The 20,149-nt window shown below is 32.5% G+C and overlaps 3 protein-coding genes across 6 annotated transcripts; all 3 read left to right on the top strand.

The window, feature by feature from the left end:
* The first annotated feature begins 474 nt into the window (after positions 1-474).
* On the top strand, positions 475-4,527 carry LOC123198758 (probable 2-carboxy-D-arabinitol-1-phosphatase). Its single transcript, XM_044613522.1, has 9 exons — positions 475-907; positions 1,511-1,616; positions 1,716-1,932; positions 2,043-2,161; positions 2,789-2,887; positions 3,406-3,459; positions 3,539-3,637; positions 3,778-3,882; positions 3,996-4,527. The coding sequence occupies exons 1-9, from the start codon at positions 555-557 to the stop codon at positions 4,368-4,370; spliced, it is 1,527 nt and encodes a 508-aa protein (XP_044469457.1). The 5' UTR covers positions 475-554; the 3' UTR covers positions 4,371-4,527.
* Positions 4,528-5,593: 1,066 nt separating this feature from the next.
* Positions 5,594-10,549, top strand: LOC123204239. 4 transcript variants are annotated; one of them, XR_006499481.1, is made up of 4 exons: positions 5,598-6,017; positions 6,730-7,379; positions 10,168-10,248; positions 10,337-10,491. XR_006499481.1 is itself a non-coding variant. In XM_044620839.1 (2 exons), the coding sequence occupies exons 1-2, from the start codon at positions 5,741-5,743 to the stop codon at positions 10,417-10,419; spliced, it is 360 nt and encodes a 119-aa protein (XP_044476774.1). In that variant the 5' UTR covers positions 5,598-5,740; the 3' UTR covers positions 10,420-10,532. The 4 variants fall into 4 exon arrangements, 1 of the variants encoding a protein (XP_044476774.1); XR_006499485.1 differs by lacking the exon at positions 6,730-7,379 and having other exon boundaries at positions 5,594-6,017; positions 10,337-10,549; XR_006499483.1 differs by lacking the exons at positions 10,168-10,248; positions 10,337-10,491 and adding an exon at positions 8,214-8,228.
* A 3,268-nt stretch (positions 10,550-13,817) lies between these two features.
* LOC123205893 lies at positions 13,818-16,194 on the top strand. The gene has a single exon (XM_044622954.1). The coding sequence runs from the start codon at positions 14,916-14,918 to the stop codon at positions 15,816-15,818; it is 903 nt and encodes a 300-aa protein (XP_044478889.1). The 5' UTR covers positions 13,818-14,915; the 3' UTR covers positions 15,819-16,194.
* Positions 16,195-20,149: the final 3,955 nt, after the last annotated feature.

The following is a 20,149-nucleotide window of genomic DNA, read 5'->3' on the forward strand; positions in this document are numbered from 1 at the left end:
GTCGTTTGAGAAAAGAGACGCTGAGGTAGACAATTAGAAAAACATTAGAGTGAGAGAAACCGTTATAAGGGGGAAATCTTCGGAGATGATATTGGAGAAAGTAACAAAATATTGAAATTAATCTTTAAGAAAAAAATTGTTACTTTTTAAAATTTAAGAAAAGAAAAAGAGATAAAATTTTTATTTATTTTTAATATTATAAATAAAATAATAATTTTTTTAAAAAAAATTGGTAGACTTAATAGCCTATAAATAACTAAATAAAATTTTTAAAATTAAAAAATAAGAATTTTAAAAAACAGCATGCCCGGGTTGGAATAAGTCATTTGCCCAAAAATTAATAACAATTAAGTAGTAGCTTTAAAGCTGTATAATTATCATTACCACGTGTCACTTCTCTATTCTTCTCACGCTGAGTTTCAGATCGATTAAAACCTAAGTAATTTGCAACCATTCAAACCGCACAAAAAATCATAAAAGTTAGCAAATTAGCGCGAAATAAAAATGACACAAAAAGCACTCCGAATAAAAAAGTTCAGTTTAAAATAATAAAAATGCTCTCATTTTCGGTCCTCCCGTCTCTCGTTTATCACAATCGTCTTCTTATTCAAGCTCCATTCGCCGTTCGATCGTCCTTGTCAAGCATCCCGCAAGTGGAAGAGTACAAGGCATCGAAATCGACCGCTGAGAGAGAGTTAAGCTCGGAACTGTACAGTGCGGTTCCGTTTCCACAGATTCGGGCGGCGAAGCGGGTGGTGTTGGTGAGGCATGGGCAGAGCACGTGGAACGAGGAAGGAAGAATTCAAGGGAGCTCCGATTTCTCTGTTTTGACGAAGAAAGGCGAGTCTCAGGCTGAGACCTCCAGACAGATGCTCATAGATGACTCATTCGATGTCTGCTTCTCCAGGTTTGGTTTCTGTTGTCATTTTCTGTGCAGGAGATTGGAAGTGTTTTTGCTGTTTTTGGAAGCTGACTTGAGCTTTTGCTTTTGAAATTGAACCGTAGTCATTAACAGTAGTTAAATTTTACTGCACTGCTATGCAATTAAGTATTTTAGTTTAGCTTTAATAAGAAAATCAGTTTCTTAAAGATATTAAGTACTCCCGACAGCCAAATTAAGCACTAAAACTATGAAATAGGCTATATACTAATTTGCAATAGCATAAGTGTCTGTGAGTATAGAATGCTGTGGAAGGGCAGTGACTCTTGACATGAAACTTCAAAGTTTTAATGCCAAACTTTTAAAAATAGGAGACTCATAAAATTTTAATTTGTGTATCTGTGAGTATAGATTGCAAATAGTGCTCCGAAAGGATTGTAAACTTCAAAGTTTTTTATTGTCAAATTTGCAAAAATACGAGACGCATAAGACTTTATAGAAATTATTATCATAACTCACTCATGCTATAGTATGAGGTATGAGCTGTTGTTATAAATACTTTATTAAAGTTTGAGTCCCCATAAGGCTTTGTACAATTTCTTTCTGGAGTTAACTTAATATTTTTTTCAGCCCCTTGATTCGGTCAAAGAGAACAGCTGAAATCATATGGGGCAATCGCGAGGAGGAGATACTAACGGACAGTGACTTGCGAGAAATTGACCTCTATTCATTTCAGGTTTGTTATTATTGCAATAATTTAATTATTAATTATAATGACACACAAGAAAGCGAAGCAATGATTGTATCTGAGTTTTTGGTGTACTGTGGACTTTAGGGTCTTCTAAAGCATGAGGGAAAAGCGAAGTTTGGTCCAGCTTACCGTCAATGGCAAGTAGATGCTGCTAATTTCAACATTGATGGTCACTACCCAGTTAGAGAGTTGTGGACACGAGCCAGAAGCTGTTGGAGTAAAATCCTAGCTCATGACAGTCGCTCTGTTCTTGTGGTAGCTCACAATGCTGTTAATCAGGCGCTTGTTGCCACAGCAATTGGTACTATCTCCTTTTCTCTTTGTCATTTATCTTCAATATGAAGATATGGTTACTCATCCAGGATGTACTTTTCTTTCTGTCCCTACTTTTGTTCTTCCCAATATAATCAGGATTAGGAACAGAGTATTTCAGAATTTTGCTTCAGAGCAATTGTGGTGTTAGTGTTTTGGATTTCACTCCACGAGCTGAGGGTGGTTCTCCACAGATTTGTCTCAATCGTCTAAATCAGGTAGATTGAATGTTTACTAGCCAGAGTCAATAAATATATGAATGGTGTAAAAAGATAAATCAATTGGTGAATCTTTTATAAGATATTTCTTGCTCGTGATAACTAATGAATTAGCAGCACTGGGAAGAAGGCTGCCTAATGTGTTCAAATTTCAATTTGAACATTAAAGTAGATATGCTGTTTGTCTGCTCATTATTTCGGAATTTTTTCCTGCCATGATGTAATTGAGGTCACTCTTCCCTCTTAAGCCAAGTGATATTTAGTCCATGTTTACTTGGAACTGTTGAATGGCTGTCATTTTAAATAAGATATTGTAGAAAAATATTCTTGTTTCTTTACAAGCTCTTCAGATGTTGTATTTTGAATGACTAGCTTCAAAACACAATTTTTGAGAGTTGCTGTTTTTTCAACTGCTGGAAGTTACCCAGTTATATGTCATGATAACTCTCTAACATATGCCTTGAGACTGGGGTTTCAGTTGTACTGACCTGAAATTTTAATTCTTTTGACATAACAATTGACATCTTCCATTGAGTTGCTTATGTGGTTTCACAAAGTTCTTTATAACATAGGTTGTGCAACAGCAGGTTATCCTGTTCCTTAAACAGTATTGAAATATTGTTGCAGACTCCAAATTCACCTGTTGCCACTGGAAGCTCTGTAGGCAGAAAAACCAGTAAGCGGATTGTACTTGTCTGTTATGGTTCCACACAGGGTGAGACACAGGTATAAAGCAGTAACTTGAAAATCTGTTATTTGCTTTTGCCAATGAACTGGTAACCAGATAAAAAAATAGTGCCAATGATTTACAGATTTCTTTCATCTCCATCTGAGCTTGGTAAAAGTTGTGACCCACTAAATGATTAGTCTATCACTTCTAAGCTATTTGAAATTAAAATATGAGGGTAGGAGGACATTGTTCATCTTTTAATTGTTATCTTGTAATAAGGAAGTAAACTTTTCTTGTTACATAGGCAGAAATTCTGAACTGATTTCCCAAATTTTCTTGTGACTCTGTGTATAGCAGAAATAATGTACAATATAAAATATTGAATAAGCTCGATTCTGAATGAATCTGAAGTTCCAATCCATTTTTTGAGAAGCATTGCAGATTTGAGTTGGGGAAAGTGAGGGAATGATTGAGGAGCACCTAATTAGTTGCATTGTTTCTGTTGATTAACTGTGTTTGTTGGGATGACTACATTTAATAAATCTGAGGGGTGTTTATCTTCCTTGTTCCACAGGCCAGCTTTCCTTATTCTGCAGATCGGCCACTGAACATGCTTGGGATAATACAGGTACAGGATTGGTATATTCTGCATGAGATTGTTAAGTCAAAAAATCATATTTTGTAATTCTTCTGTGGATGCTTGACAGTCTCAGAAAACTGCAGAGCTGCTTCTTGATTTGAAAGTGAGCTCTATAGTCAGCAGCCCAAAGAATGCTTGTGTTGAGACAGCCAACGCAATATCCAGAGTAAGCTCATTGTTTATGTTCTTTATTCAGGGGCTACATGTAGTATTCTCCTTGAATCTAATCTTTTGTCCCATAGAGTTTCTGAGGTCCTTTTTAATTGCAGATGATCGATTCTTTTTTTCCTTCTGGTATCATTGCAGGTCCAGGAAGCTGCAGATTGCTTGGGTGCTGATTGTGTGCCACGTTACGTAGATATGAAGCAACTGGATGACCTTGATATTGAAGACATTCTTCAACAATCAAAGGTGAGACATCTAAATACACTTTCAGTATTGAAAGTCATATGATTACATTTTTCTTCCTCACTAATAGAAAATTTTGTAAGAGTCTTTTGGATGTTTTATCTGCCTTTCCACAGGATGCACTAGAGTTTCCTTCTCTTCAACCCGGTTGGCTAAGAGAATTTGAGGATGAAGTGGTGCTAAAATTATGGAGTCAGTCTGGGAAAGCATGGGAATCACTGTTGGGTGAACTATCTGATGAATCCGAGGCAGAAAAAACTGTAGTTGTAGTCGGTCATCCGGCGGTTCACATATCATTGATGGGGCACTGCCTAAATCTGACAAAAGAATGGATGGGATCTTTTCATCTTGACGCAGGTAGCATCTGTGTTATCGACTTCCCTGATGGACCTACTGGAAGGGGAGTTATCCGGTGCATAAACTACACTGCCCATTTGGGTAGATGGTCAATTCCCATTACAAGATCAACTGTAGATGATGAAGAATTTTAACTGGAATATTTATAGTTGTAAAGTTTTTCTGGAAAATGGCACTTTACCATTGCAATTGGAGAGGGACAATGATCTTCATGTGTATCTCAAAATGAAATGTGCAGTTTACATGTAATTTATATCTTCCAATAAAAAATATCTGAGGTATGTTCCTTTATGAATTTTGTGTTATTATTATTATTTAAATACTAAAAAACAAATAAAACGTGTTTGATATATTTGTTTGAAAATGGCATCTGAAAAATAAAATGCTTTTTACATGTTTATTTGACAATATAAGACTGAAAAAAGAAAAATGCGAAATAATCACTTCTTCATCCCAAATTACCTTTTAAAATTATATCACAGAGTTTGTCTAAAATTTCGTGTTTTTTTTTGAAATCAATTTGTTGCAAATTGCAAAAAAGTGAGAAAAGAGAACAAGAAAAAGGCCGAAAAACTTTGTCCCACTCAAGGTATAATGAAATCTTAAACTTTTATCTCTAACTTTCAAAAATTTAAACACTTATATATAATTAAATTTCTATTAAAAATCTTAATTAAGAGTGAAAGTAAAATCGTCATTTATTAAAAAATTTTATCACATTTTTCTCTTCAAGGTTAAATAACTTATAATTTTTTCACAATCAAAGTTTGAAAACTAACAAATACCCTTTAAAGTTTGTTCATCTTTTCTCTTGTGCTGATTCACCATCTTTGGCAGTTGGGCATCCTCCCTCCTATCTTATCTCTCTTTCGATTACTCTCCCTTCTCTTTCTGATCATCTTTAACCTAGAGGAGGATAATTAGACAAAGACGAGTGCCAGACAAAGACTGATCGTCTTTGTCTGAGATGAAGATAATTTTGTCTTCGTCTCGATTGAAGACGATCGAAGAGAGAAGGGAGAGTGATTGAAGGGAGAGATAAAGTGGGAGGGAGGATGATTGATGATCGAAAATGGTGAATCAGTACCAGAGAAAAGAGAAACAAACCTTAGTGGGTATTTGTCAGTTTTCAAATTTTAGAATAAGAGATAAATTGTAAGATTTATAAACCTAAAAAGGAAAATGTGATAAAACTTTAATTTTTAAAATTTTGTAGTAAATAATAGTTTTATCTCTAATTCTAACTAAGATTTTTAACAAAAATTTTGGTATAGACAAGTATTTGGGTTTTTGAAAGTTGATGGTGGGAGAGGGATTTCACTATGCTAATTTGAATTCAGCATAAGATCCTGATCAAGTCCAATAGACAACCTGTCTTGGGCTATGTAGTATTTTAACGGTTCGGGTCGCTTCAGTTCGGCCCGTTTTGTCACGTCTAACACGGCCACTGCAATCAAACGCAGGGACATTGGGAGGTTTTACAGAGGTTTAGGGTTGGACAAAAATGGCAGCAGCCACAGTTGCTGGAAGATCCACATCAATTTTCGCGCGCACTCTCCCGAGATCAACACCACCAAGAACAAGATTCTCTCAAGTCTCGGTCTCAAATGGTTCCTTTCCCTCCAGTTCTAATCTCCATTCGCAGAGCCGAGTTTTCTCTCCGCCTTCTCCTTGTAGGTTGTTGCGACGAGAATTAAGCACGCTTGTTCCCATCCACAGCGCCATTTCAGCTGCTTGTCTTGTCTCCAAGCTTCCTAGCGAAGCTAGTGCTTCAATCCAAGGTTCTTAGACTTAATTTATCTTTTGAAATAATTTAACCCGTTTGGTTTGGAAAATAGGCAGAAATTTTTTCATTTAATTGCATGTTGTGTGACCGTATAGAGAAGAATCGGAGGACGATGTAGGGAAAGGTTTATGTTGATATTCATAAACATTTTTAAAAAAATTGGAAACCTTTGAAGTCTACTTGTGCTGAACTTCAGTAGTGTTTATTGAAATTAAAGGGAAAATGATAATTAAGGAGCATCGATTGTTCTTCTAATCTTTATATAATTTCTTGTTCAAACCACTGGGTAGATCTATGTAGCTCTCCGTCTTCTGCAAATGATAGATGCAACTCAGGTGCTTAGGAGTGGAAATAAAATGATTATGGAATAAAAAGACTTTTTGCAATTAGTATGACACTATTCAATTTCTACAAGCTATAGATAACTGACTTGAAGTTGCATTGAACACAATTAAGTTGCATGTCAAGTTTCAACGGTTTAAAGCTGAAGTTTTGATTTTTTGTATCTGGTTTGAAGTTTAATTGCTGGTAACATAATGTATGATTTAGTCATGCAAGTGGATTCTTAAAATGAAAAGAGGGGCTATTTGCTTTATATGTAGTGTTCTTTTCTGGTTTTCTGATTAGTTCACAAATTTAATATTTTTTTACTGGGAAAAATGAGTTGATAATACTGATTAATTTCCTTTTCCTTTGCTTAATGACAGGTAGATTTGCGAATTACCTCAGTCCCATCTAGGAGCAAGTGCTTGCAAAGATTAAAACTCTTCCTCTTTTCAATTTTATAATGCTGTTTAGTTCTTTTCTGAAATAGAAATTTAGGCTTTCGGATGTCAATTGCTTACCAATGTTTGTTTACTCATCATTAATTGAGGTGGAAATCTTGGTTACTTATGTTCTAGTTGCTATGTGATAAATGGATTTGACTCAGATGATAAAATTGTGTCTTAATAATTTTCTAATAATATCATTTGTATCTTTATAGATTAGATTTCAGGACTAATGAATGGTTTGATGTACCCTGGTTGTGATGATGATGATTATATCATATTAGTTCATAAATACATGGAGTATTATCCGCTGTTATTTTAGTTTTGGTATTGGAAACTATTTCCATCACCTTTTGATATATTTTAGAACCATTTCTTGGGAAATAATTTTGTAAACCTGGTTTCACAGTTATGTTTCATAATTTGTGGCTATTAAATGTTGACTAATCCTAGATTTGAAACATCCCCAACTCGACTCCCTTCATGGGCACCAACATGGTCAAAGACCATTGTTTTCCACTTCTTATTATTGTAGGGTTTGGCTGGAGCTCAAGGTCGGGGGGTTTATGGATTATCAACAAAAAAATGTAAATCATACATTTTATGTCTTTACATGAATTTTGCTTTGTAACTCATATTTTTTGCCTTGCAATTTTGATAGCCTGCATAACAGTGTTATGATAACTTTGGTTAGTCAAGAAGGGAATTGAAAACTAGATTTTGCTTGTAATATTTGGTCATATTTGGAATTTGAATTGTGTAATTGTGGAAGTAGCATAGAACACTATATTTGTACATCATATTATAAATTTTAATTTGCTTGGAACTTGTAAGGTGTATACTCTTCTTTTCCTTTTTTTTCCACTGTTGCTGTTGTTGCTTGCCAGGTAGTGGCTCAAGCTTATAATAGTCACTTCGGATCTTGAGTGATTTGCCACTTTTGAATTACTTTAGAAGTACTGATTTCTGTGTATTACTTGTCATGGTGGAAGGTAATGTAAGGTCAAAAATTATGCAAGCTTTTGAATGAATGAATGCTTGGCTATTTTAAACACTGTAACCAATTGTCTCTTATTGAGAAATTAGAGATGGAATCCAGGCCTGTCTCTATTTGAAATAGAGGCTTAATCCAAGTTGGAACTAGAAGGAGGAAGTGTTATTGTTTTTGTCATAATAATTCTCTTCAGTGGGCTTTTAGGGGCTTATCAGTTGTCCAAGATGAAAGGAGAATCTTGTTTTAGCTGTAGGTGCTTTCTGTTCCTATCAGTTCTTGTATTACTAATGATAGGTAAACCTGAAATCTATAAGATATATCCACAAGCTACCTATTTTGTGGAATTTCTCTTTAAGTTCAGTTTATGTATTGACATAAACTTGTAGAAAAGTGTATGTTCATGTTTTGCAATTTTTAATATGTGTAGGTCAAGGTGCTGGTATTTTGATATAAAGTGGTACTTTGATAGAAAGAGCTCTGTGAGAGTATGTTTTCATTGTGCTTGTACCATCAATATAAGAATTCATGTTGATGTTAGAGAGACATTGTATACAACCAACCTCGCAGCACCGATGCTCTGTATTGCAGAATGTTTGTCCACAAGTAGCTCTTAAAAGTTGTTTGAAGACCTAGTTTCTGCACTTCTACGAAATGATGCATCTATATTTACTTTATAAGATGGTGGCTGTTATGATAAAAAATGAAAGAAGCCTACTGGCTTTCTGGATTTAATTGAGGCATGTTGTTATTATCAGTGTTACGATTGAGATACTTATTTCTGTCTAGATCTTTCATTTTGTTTTAAGGAATGGGAAGAGTTCTTAAAGAAATCAATTGTTGAAATAATCATAAAAGATAGTTATCTATGCATTTGTTTTGTGTCTCAATTACATAAATCTCACTCTTTTCTCTCACTCACACACACATAGGCACGCACACACTCTTTGACTGAAGTTATATCCTTTCTAGAACATGCAATGTTTTCCCAAGAGAAAATCTGAGGAATACAAAACTCTATAATGATTGGCCAGCTGTTATCATGGAGTTACTAACACTTCTTCTATATGTCAACCTCTTGCGGCAACTAAGTGGAACTGAATTCTATTTGTTGAATCATATTGAGGGTATAGTGTAAACAGATTTGGACAGACATTGAACAACATTTTGGAATTAGGTTTTATGACAAATTATTTGTTGAAGCAACGTTCCTTCTAGAAATAAGGCAGACAAAAGTTCAAGATTGTTTATGTCAACCAAAAAATTTGCATTTATAAAGACATGTTGCCAGTATCTCACAGTTGGGCACAAGGTTTCCCTTTTAATTGCAGTTTACAGTTCATGGTTTTTGATCCATAATGTTCAAATTTTCTTTCTGGAAACAAGGTTGCCATAATTTTTGTATGCTTTGAAGGCATAGCTTTTGTTAACATTGCACTAGCTATTTGTAACCGCATCATTCCACAACTTTTTCACCAAGAACATTGCTGTTGTTGCTTTAGGTTTCATTATGATGAACCATATAAATGTAACAGTTTAAAAGAATGGGGACTATCTGAAAATGTATGTCGTTCCATATTTCTAAGTAGTTTTTTTTTTTTTAACCCTGTTACGTTAGCTTGAAATGGTGCAAGAATCTGATGCAAAAAATAGTTAGGGACATTATATTGTCAAGTCCATTGAATAATTTCTGTTAAACAGAAAACAGACCTTTAACAACTTCCTAGAAGCGACAGAGAAATACTTTCAGTTGCTGGATTATATGTAATATCTTTGACTTGTTAGATTTGTTTATTGTTACTTAGGTCATTGTATTATTTTAATGTCATTTTTTATGCATCTGGGCTTGGAAAACTAGAATTGCACATGCTATTGGTAGATGAGATGTCATGTTACATTTGATTAACGTGTTTTTTTTTTTTTTAAATAATCTATACAGCAATTGGGTTTGATGTAGCCTATGGAGGGGAAGGTGGGAAATTGTGTTTTAGTCATTGATACTTCTTGTTTTTGTACTGTTTGGGTGATGTGCTTTTGATAAATATATGATAACTTGGAGGCTGACTCTACTATTTATAATTTTATATTAGCTTCTTGTCATGATCATAAAGTTGATTGCGTGTAAGTCAACCTTAATTTTGCAGTTATGTGCCTTAGTTTCTGGGAATGGTTTGGTGTTGATGCTACAGTTTAATATACAACCAGAATGATTTAATACTTAAATAGTTGTTTTACTAAGAACTCCATGATTGTTAGCTCTGAATCCATTTATTAATTTCTAGATCTCTGTGATTCTATTAGTAAATATGCTCAGCATTCCTAACAACCAAACAGGTGAAAGTCTGCTCTCCCTGGATATCTTATACAATTGTTTGCCATTGCAGGAAAAGCTAGTTTTTTCAGTTGAAAATCTTGAGATGGAACTGATTAAGATCGCACACCTAAACTATTCTCTTCATTATCTTGTAATGTTTTTAGCATGCCCGACAATCTTACATAAAAGATCTTGTGTGCAATCAAGTGAATTGATTATTTGATTATTGGTTTCTGTAGACCTGTCCAAAAAATGTTTTAGGTATGGTGGAAGGGAGCGAGTGACGACATTCATTAAGATCAGCAGAGGTTTGAAGATATAAACAAACACAGGGACATTTCTATACCTTTTCTTTTATTCTCTTGAACTCTTCAATTCAAACTTTAATAATAAACTAGTTTTCTGTATGATAATTATTATTTTCTTCCTCTTGCTAATATTTTATATTAGCTTTTTTTAAAGAAACAATAAAACTATATGCACTAGTTTTGATATTCAAATGATATGGTATCATGTGATTGAATGATTATTAATTAAAGATATAGTAACACTCAATTACATGATGATATATTATCTGGGTATCTAATTAAATATTCAAAAGTGGATGCATATAACATTGTGCTTAAAGAAAGACGGTTGGTTGGCTGAGAGAGTTATCCCGTTTATTTTGTTTTTTTTTTTTTAAATTTTTCTGACTGGCAAGTGGTAACATGTTTAACATAATCTAAAATAGTGTATGGATTCATTAACTAATAACCTTACAGGTGAATCAAAGCAATTCATGAGCTGGCTACTCCTGCAAGAGAGTGGCCTCTCTGCCAAAGTTAATTAATTTGGCTTGGTTTTCAGTAAAGCTTGAAAGTTGAAAACATGCAGGGTAAGTGACAGAGTTCCTTTTCATATGGGTGTGAATTTTTGCGAATAAAAGATGCTTCAGGTTCAACTGGGCTGGTGAGAATTTCTTGGAATAATGTAAAGCCAAAAGGTAACAATTCCATTGTGGTGGGATTCCATTTTCTTTTTAATTATTGAACTCACGTTTCCTGGTGACAGTTGCCCTTTCGAACACACAAACCTTTATCTTCAACTAATCTAATAATAATAGAAAATAAAAAGGAATAAAAAGTTAGGAATCCATTTTCTTGGAAACCAAACGGGGAATAAACTTTTTTCTTGGACCATTCCAAAAAAATGTGGAGGATTAGCTGCAACAATAAATTATAAGTTAATGATTGACATCAGAAGGTGCAAGGCTATGGTACTTACATATATCTTTATTGAGATTAAGGTCGGTGGTTTAGGTTGGATTTTTAAAGTAAATTAGATTTAGAGTTTAGTTAAGAAATAAGATTAAAAGCTGAAAGCATTCTAGAATGAAAAAGTTGTCATTGTAAAGCAAGGATGAAGCATATCCTTTTACCCCTGAAACTTCCTAGATGTCTACAAGACAGCTTTGTTAAAGCAAAGTTGTTGTCCAAGTATTTTCACACTTTGAAAACCCTTTTCTTTCACGAGAAAATTTCCCATGAAACGAATGTTATAAAAAAATTCACAGGATTGGGTAGCAGTTTTGATATGTATCGTTTCAGAGTCTGAATCCCAAACTTGTAGAGAATGAATGTTAACCACTCGTTTGAAATTGAGTAGAAGCATGTAGTTGGGAACATACGGGGGCCACATGCCCCAAACTTTGATGGGTCCAATCCAAACTCAAAAATAACATGGTTCCATACTGTGACTTTGTACCCAAGGTAAAGTAATAATTTGGTTGGTTTGTTTGTTTTTCATGTTTTTATATATATATATATATATATATATATATATATATATATATATATATATATATATATATATATATACATATTTACGTAATTAAAATATATAAATTATATATTATTATTTAATTAAATAATTTTAAATTAAAGATAAATTAACATTCAATTATATATTGACATATTATTTATATATCTAAATTATATATAGACACATAATTATACTCTTTTCTTTTAAGAGATTCTATTCCTCTCTTAATTTTCACATTGCCTCATGATTTTGCTGCATTAATTTCTAATTATGACAATACTCATGCTTCTTATAATAACACCTCTTTCACGTTTTCACCCTTTTTTTATTTCATCTCAACTTTCCTAATCCTTGATTTATAGATGATGTGTTTTTCTGACATAACAAACAGATTCAATTTTAAATGCCTCTTACCAGTAATTATGAATAAAAAAGGAAGATAAAGGAAGAAAGGTCTTTACCAAATATAAGATAATAAAAACAAATCTAATAAAGGGAAAAAAAAATCTCCACCAAAATAATTTAATAAAAGAAATCTAATAAAGGAAGGAAAAAGAAAAAAAACAACATGAATGGCATGGGACTCTTATAAGTTTAGTAGATTTTAAATAAGTAGATCTTATAAGAAGCTTATGTTTATCTAAAATTAATTTTACTTCAAATAAAATTTAATCACAATGTAGAGACTGTAAATCTTAAATAGTTTTCTTCTTCTTGTTATCAAATTTATAGAAAAATAAAAAAGTCATTAATCATATTTAGGGATGACATCGAAGAAGGGTGGGGAGGAGATATTAATTTTTGTCTCTGTTATGGGAAAGATAAGGATTTCTCATCCCCTCCTTTTACCTTTTCCATGAGAAAAAATCTTCTCTTTATACTTTCTAAATACAACATAAATATATTAAATGATAAAATTAACTAAAATTAAAATTAACCTGTTATTTCAAATGTCATAAATATTATATATTAATCATCTTTATATACAAAACAAAAATATAAATAAATTTGAAAAATATTAATAATATAAAATTAGAGAAATATGTTAGTATTTTAAATAAAAAATATTAATATAAAAAGATAAAAATAATGGCGAGGTGGGGACACATGTATTCCCATCTCGATTATAAAGATATTTTTTGTTTCTATAAAAATTTTTCTCTCCGTTATGGTTTAAGATTCTAAATTCAGATTAAAATTATCATCTTTACTCATATTTAATGTTTTTGTTTTATTTTCCTTATGTCTTTAAGCAAGTGCTAGCAACAACTATATTATTTATTAGAGTTGACATGTAACTCCTCTCTATTTATTAATAACCAATTATAAGGTTTCTTGCATAATTTAATCATTTTTCCTAGTAATTTTACCCAGATGTAGTTGATTGCCCTCTAATTAGATTTGTTTCGTCTTGGGATAAATAAATAAATCACTTTTAAGAGGCGTTTGGTTGGAGTTTTTTAAGATTACATTGGTAATCTATCTTTTATTCCCTTGTTTGGTTTGTTAGTAATAAAAAATTACAGTAATATTCTATTACTAATACTGACGTGACAGATAATATAAGTGGTAATCTGATTACCACCTTTACTTTAAGTATTTAAAGATTACTTAGGTAATCTTGAGTTTATTATAATTATATTATTATTTATTAATTTTTTGAGATAAAAATAAATTTATTTTTAATTAATATGAGAAATAATATAAAAAATATTTAAAAATAATTCTATTTAAGGGTATTTAAGTAAAATAATATACTAGTAATATTTTATTACTTTTAACCAAACACAATAATTATTTATACCTACTAAATTTTATCAAATATAGTAATAATTTATACCCAGTAATCTTCTAAGTAATCTATCTTCAAGGTAATTTTTTATTTTGATAATAAAATATTATCCAAATCAAACACCCTCTTAAAATATCATCGAAGACATTTAAGCCATGCTCTTCCTCTCACTGACCCTCGGGGCTAATTGGTCCATCTTCAAAAGGTCATGGGCCCTGAGATTTTTACTGTTCATTCTTCCCATCTGCGACCACGTGATATTTTGTATCAAAGGGTGTGACAAGTACATCAGCTCTAATTATAATACTCACACTATTTTTTTATTTATTAATTTATTTTTTTTATAATTTGGGTTTTTTTATTGAGAATTTATTCAGAGTGATAAAAGGGATTAAAAAAAAGGGAAACAAATCAAAGCTTTAATCATAACTGTGTTGGGAGAAGCAGTTGGTGGGTCTTAAGATTAAATATTTATATTGTGGGGACCAAAAAATATAAAAATAAACTCATTTCTATTTTCACAAAGATTTCTTTACAGATTTTCTGCCCTCCCTCCTTCCTTTTTTAATTTTTAACCAATAATACTTTGATTGAATCTAATACCTTGAAGATATGAAAAAATAAAATAAAATAAAACCCATCAAAATTTAGAAAGTCTTGATGAGTTTTCCCTTTGAATTTCTTGTATATTATAGTATATATTATTCTGATCACAAAAGCCAAAGGAAGAGAATTAAAAGGCAGCCATTATCATGTCACAATTAGTGCCAGTATTCAGAACGCCTCTAACTTTTTTTTATTATGCCTTTTATTTAATTTTTCTCTTTATATTTAAATATGGTATGTGAACTGGCATTAGCAGATTAAAGAAAGAAAGCTTGGAGGTTTCTCCTTCAATCTTCCATTCCTTCCTTTCCTGTGAGATGCAGATTTTAAGGTGAGAGAGAATCATATTAAATACAGATGGCCTTGTCAGTGAACTTTCGTTGTAATTTCTCCATATTTTTTTGTGTGTTGTAGTATTTCTCTCAGGAATACTCACCTTGTCCTGCCTTTAACCTCTTCATATAATATCCTCTTATTGCAAGTCAAGACTATAATGATTTAATTAATTTTCCTTACTCAACTCAAGATCTCTGTTTCTTTCTCTCTTCATTCGTATAACCCAGTTGTAGTTTTTTCAAATTTTCTCAGAAATTGTTTGAAGTTTTGTTTTTTATGCAATGAGAGACTTGGTTTCTTGTTTTAGTGAAAGTGCAGTACATGTCTCCCATTCTTCTTGTTCTAGCTACTCCAGCAACGCTTGTTTTTCCCCCAGTCTTGTTCCTTCTGTTCAAGATGCAGTCACTTGTCTTTACAGAATCATTCTGTCAACAACAAGCCAACTCTTCATTACTGTAACTTGGTGTAAAAGCCCCATTGCAGGTCAAGGTTTGAGCATAAAGTTTGGAGATGAGACTTCTGCATCTTTCAAACTCAACACCAATTCACGCTTCTTCAGGAAGAAGAAAGGCAACAAAGTGATTGAATACACCACTTCAAAGATCGAAGTTTTCTGGGACCTGTCAGCTGCTAAATATGAAACTGGACCGGAACCTGTTGAAGGGTTTTATATTGTGGTGATGGTTGACTCAGAAATAGGCCTTATTTTAGGCAATTCGGGAGAAGAAATTGTCACCAAGAAGTTGAAGAATAGCTCTCCAGTTGCTAAAGTCTCTCTCATTACAAGACAAGAACATTGTTCAGGCAATACCCTTTATACAACCAAAGCTAAATTTTGTGACAGTGGCACTTCACATGATATAGTGATAAGATGTAGTGGAGAAAATGAAGGGTTGAAGCATCCAGTTTTATCTGTTTGTATAGATAAAAAGATGGTGATTCGTGTAAAGAGGCTGCAATGGAATTTTAGAGGAAATCAAACAATTTTTATTGATGGATTACTTGTTGATCTGATGTGGGATGTCCATGATTGGTTCTTCAATCCTGCGTCCGGTTATGCTGTGTTCATGTTCAGAACAAGAAGTGGATTTGATAGCCGGCTTTGGTTGGAAGAGAAATTGCTGGAGAAAGAACAAGACAGAATTGAGTTCTCTTTGTTGATCTATGCCTGTAAGAGCCCTTAAAAAAACTGACTTGTTCTTGATGTTTTCTTTTTATTTTTTTAGAGTATACTTTTTTTTTTTGGTTGAAAGGTCTAGATACTTGATTCTTTGATGAATAGAAATAACTTGGAGTGGAAAATTTTAGTTGTTAAGATGCTGCAGAAATGTGAATTTAAGATTTAAAACATTCAGTTGGCTATGAAGATTTTCAGAAAGGACACTGGCAGATGTTTCAACAGGGAAAAAAGGTTGAGCATCTCCTGACAATAATCAGTATTTTGACCGTATAAACTATGATTTCTTTTAATGTGTTCTACAAGATTACTCAATTTTGTTTTCTTAAATGCTGAGGTTGGATGATTGATATGATCTTGTATAAAAAGATATCTCTTCTTTCTTTGTCCTCCCTGATCAACCATGTCAAGTCCATGGTCCCCCTTGTCTTTCCATTAATTTTTTGGTCCCTAATCAGAAACAAACACCGAACTTGATTGCTACATTACATATTCCCTGAACACATAGCCAATCTCCAATAATTATTTTAAGAACTAACTTCGTGAAATTTTGTTAGGATTCGAAGTGTAAGATATGAGAATTGAATCTCATATTAGAAAGTATAAACTTTTAATGTAAGATTTAAATGACTTTGAGTTTTATAATTTTAATAACTAGCTTCTAAGATGTCTATTTGCAGCAAAATTGCTTTTGGGTTCCTTTAGAAATTCTCTAGTTACTTCTAACAAGTAGACTCATGTGGGGGAAACCAGAAATTATCAGCATCTTCTAAGGATAACATTAATTGGCTGGGTCTATTCAGTGTAAATGACTTTGGAAGTACACATGGATATAGCTCAATCCGAAAGTTTTGGTGGGTTGCAAAATTTGTGAAAGTGAGACATGTAGTTGGATTGGATGGATGATGGGTGATCAGAAATTGCTGCACTCATTTATTATCCTTTCTCTTTATGTTTCAACTTCCCTTAACCTTTTGTTTCTGGTGTTTATTTCTGGAGAAGAAACTTGGTCTTTTAGGTTTCATTTAAATCAAGTATCCCAAATTACAGAAAGTTTAATTGTCCATGCTATTTAGTTGAAACATACCTAAAATCTGCATTTATAATGAGCTCAAATTGTAACCCAAATAATGCAGCCTGCCTTTCAGTTCTTTCTTTGACTTGACTATTTATGCTAGCTCAAAGTATTAAAGTATTTAGACCTAGAAAGTTGGTTTTGTTTTTTTGCATTCTTTTTCTTTTGGGTTAGAGAGTAGGCAGATCTCCATTGTCTTGATTCTTCCCTGGTTTCAAAGCTCATAATTTCTCTTGCTTTTCCAAAGTCTTGTAATTAAATTGTTTTTTATCAATATTTGCAACTCTGGTATTCCATTTTTGATTGTGATATTGAACCAACCATTTATTGGGTTTGTGATTACCATCACATGTATTTGTTTAAAGTCCATTTTCTAGTTGAATTTCTTAAATGGTGTTTGCCAACTCATATGATTGGATCCCCAGTTGATGACTGACAAATCCCACATCCAATAATCAAGAATTTTGACTGACTTTAAATCACAAATAATTCATAGTTTTTATTTCATACATTGCGATTAGACATTAACCAACCGGAGAAAATTTTCCGCACTATCACCCATATTAATTTGGGCCTAACCGTTACTACCAATTATGTTAAATTTTCTAATAAAAGCTCTAATTCAACCGAAGCAAATAGGCCTTACATCCTCACCTTGCATGCATACATCCGATTAAAGGTGGATTTAGGTCAAGACAAGTTCAGTTTTAATCTAAAAGGTTAGCTTAAACTTGAATTTGACATGTTTAAGTTAATGATGAGTTTATCGGAGAAATCTTTGTCAGTAAAAAAAAAATTTAAAAATAAACCCAAATAAAAAAACAAAATTTGTTAAAAAGGATAAATCTCTCAACATCTCTTTGACAACTCTATTGATTCAAGCTTGAGTTGGGGGAGGTTACCCCAACTCAAATTTGGCTCGTCTCGACCGAGCATGAACATCTATACTTATACCATACTATACATATGAACACAAAAGACTCACAACTTAACAAATGACACCACATAGGCAACAAGTGTTTGTTTTCTTGAAAGCTAAATTTCAAACCATTTTGAAAAAATTATATATTTTATAGAAATTACCTATAGTTTCCTAGAAAACGTCATAAATTTACTATAAATATAGAATAAGTTTCCAAGTAGCCTTGATTGATCATTTATGTTGTTTCATCAATGTTTGTTTCTCATCTCTAATAATAATAATAATAATAAGAAATCAACCATGTTCCTAGCTTAATTAGATATGAACTATATGTATATAAATGAGTATACAGATGATATGTCATCATGTTATTAGGTGATTTTAAATTAAAGATAAAATAATATATAATTATGACTATGAATTTAATTATTTTCCAACTTGTCCAGGTTTAAAGTGTCACATGTAATTGAAGATTTTCATCTTTTGATTGAAGGCTTCGATTAAAAATTGTGTTGTTATATGCATAAGCTTGTTCAAAATAAAATTCAGATTACCTTTGTAATCTTGGTAGAACCATCATGTCATTTTGAAATCCCTCAATTATTATTATAATCAGACATAGGTGTCCGTTTCAATTGAATTATGTCAAATTATAATTCACACTTGGTTATGTCCAAAATTTCCCATCTGGGCCATGCCCATGAACCAATCTTGTCGGCCAGCCCATTTTCTTTCTCCACCTTCCATTTTACAAATATCTAATTAACTGTGTCAAGATTGTTTAAGATAATCATTACCACTGAATATTATTGTAAAATAAAATGATACATATAAATAAATTATACAAAATCATTTATACAGATTATATAAAATCATTTATAGAGATTACGGTGACAATTTAATTATGTTATGTAAAACTTTAATTTATATCGATAAGTTTGAATAATTTGTTTATATATGTAGTATTACTGATTATTTTATATTTAATTCAAAATTATTTCATTACCTCGTAACACATAATTCAAAAGTAAAGTAGATGATTCTAATTTGTGGCACAAAAGATACAAGCATTATGATCATGTATGTGAACCTTGCAAGTTAGGGAAGTAACATGAACTAACTTTTCCTACTGAAAGTTTTTGGAGGGCAAAGGAAAAAAATATGCACAAGATGCTTTCAAAAAAAGTTTCCACGGAAAGATGCAAGCCTGCATCTGTACCATTAGTTCATAATGAGAAATTACTTTCAAAAGATGATGATAAGAAACCAGTTGATGGAAGAATGTTTTGAAGCTTGGTTGGCGGTTTCATGTACTTAACTGCAACTATTCCATAACTTTTGCAGCCAGTCTGTTATCAAGGTTTATGCAAGCTCCAAGTTAAGCTCATTTTGGTGTTGCAAAAAGGGTTTTAAGATACCTTAGGGGTTCATCTGATTTTAGAATTTGATTCAAGCAAAATTCATAAGTTAAATTAGTTGCCTTCACAGATAATGATTGGGCAGGTGCAGCTGATGATATGAAGAGTAATTCAGGTTACTGTTTTTCACTTGGTTCAAGTGTGTTTTCATGGAGTTTAAAAAAACAAGAGATTGTAGCTTAATCTACTGTTGAAGCAGAGTATTTGGCTGATGCAGGATGTGGAAATCAAGCTATTTTGTTAAGAAAATTCTTTCAGATTTGGGAGTTGCACAACAAAAAGCTACTGAAGTTTTGTGATAATAAATCTGCATTGGCTATTGTTATGTTTGGTATGATCCATAAACCTCTTCCTATGAATAAAATTATATCAAGAAATTTACAACAGAATATTTTCCCTGTTCTCTACATCCTCTCCCCCAAAAACACAACAGTTTTGATTTGAATCTTTCCACAAAAGCTTGTGGGTACATGTTGTGTCATAGAGGCGGTGATTTGGACAGTGATTAAGAAAAGAAAAGTATGCAGGCCAGGCATTGTCTCCAATTTCTGCAATTTATTTCCTTCTTGGCAGCTGGGTTGTTTTGTCTTTCCAATGGAGAAGATGGGAAAATGCTAAATGGTCTATTTCTGATGATGAAAGGACCAGGAAATATTGTATGAAAAAGTTTAGAACAAGGAATCTACTTTTTTACCTGTTAAATGATGTTACTTCTGACTAGTCTTCTTTTGTAAACCCTGTTGGATTTGGAAGCATCTTCTGAGCAACTAAATGAAAAAGTTGAAAGCAGCTGGAAACACTGAATGGTTCTCTCTTTCTCATGTTTTTTTCATTTTAATTCTGACAGAATTTGGCATGTTCAGAAGGGCTTATAGTAATTTCCTTCTGCAGTAGAATCTTAACTGTCCCCACAGCCTTTCGCT

The sequence above is a fragment of the Mangifera indica genome, chromosome 2 (assembly GCF_011075055.1).
Source record: "Mangifera indica cultivar Alphonso chromosome 2, CATAS_Mindica_2.1, whole genome shotgun sequence".
NCBI lineage: Eukaryota > Viridiplantae > Streptophyta > Magnoliopsida > Sapindales > Anacardiaceae > Mangifera > Mangifera indica.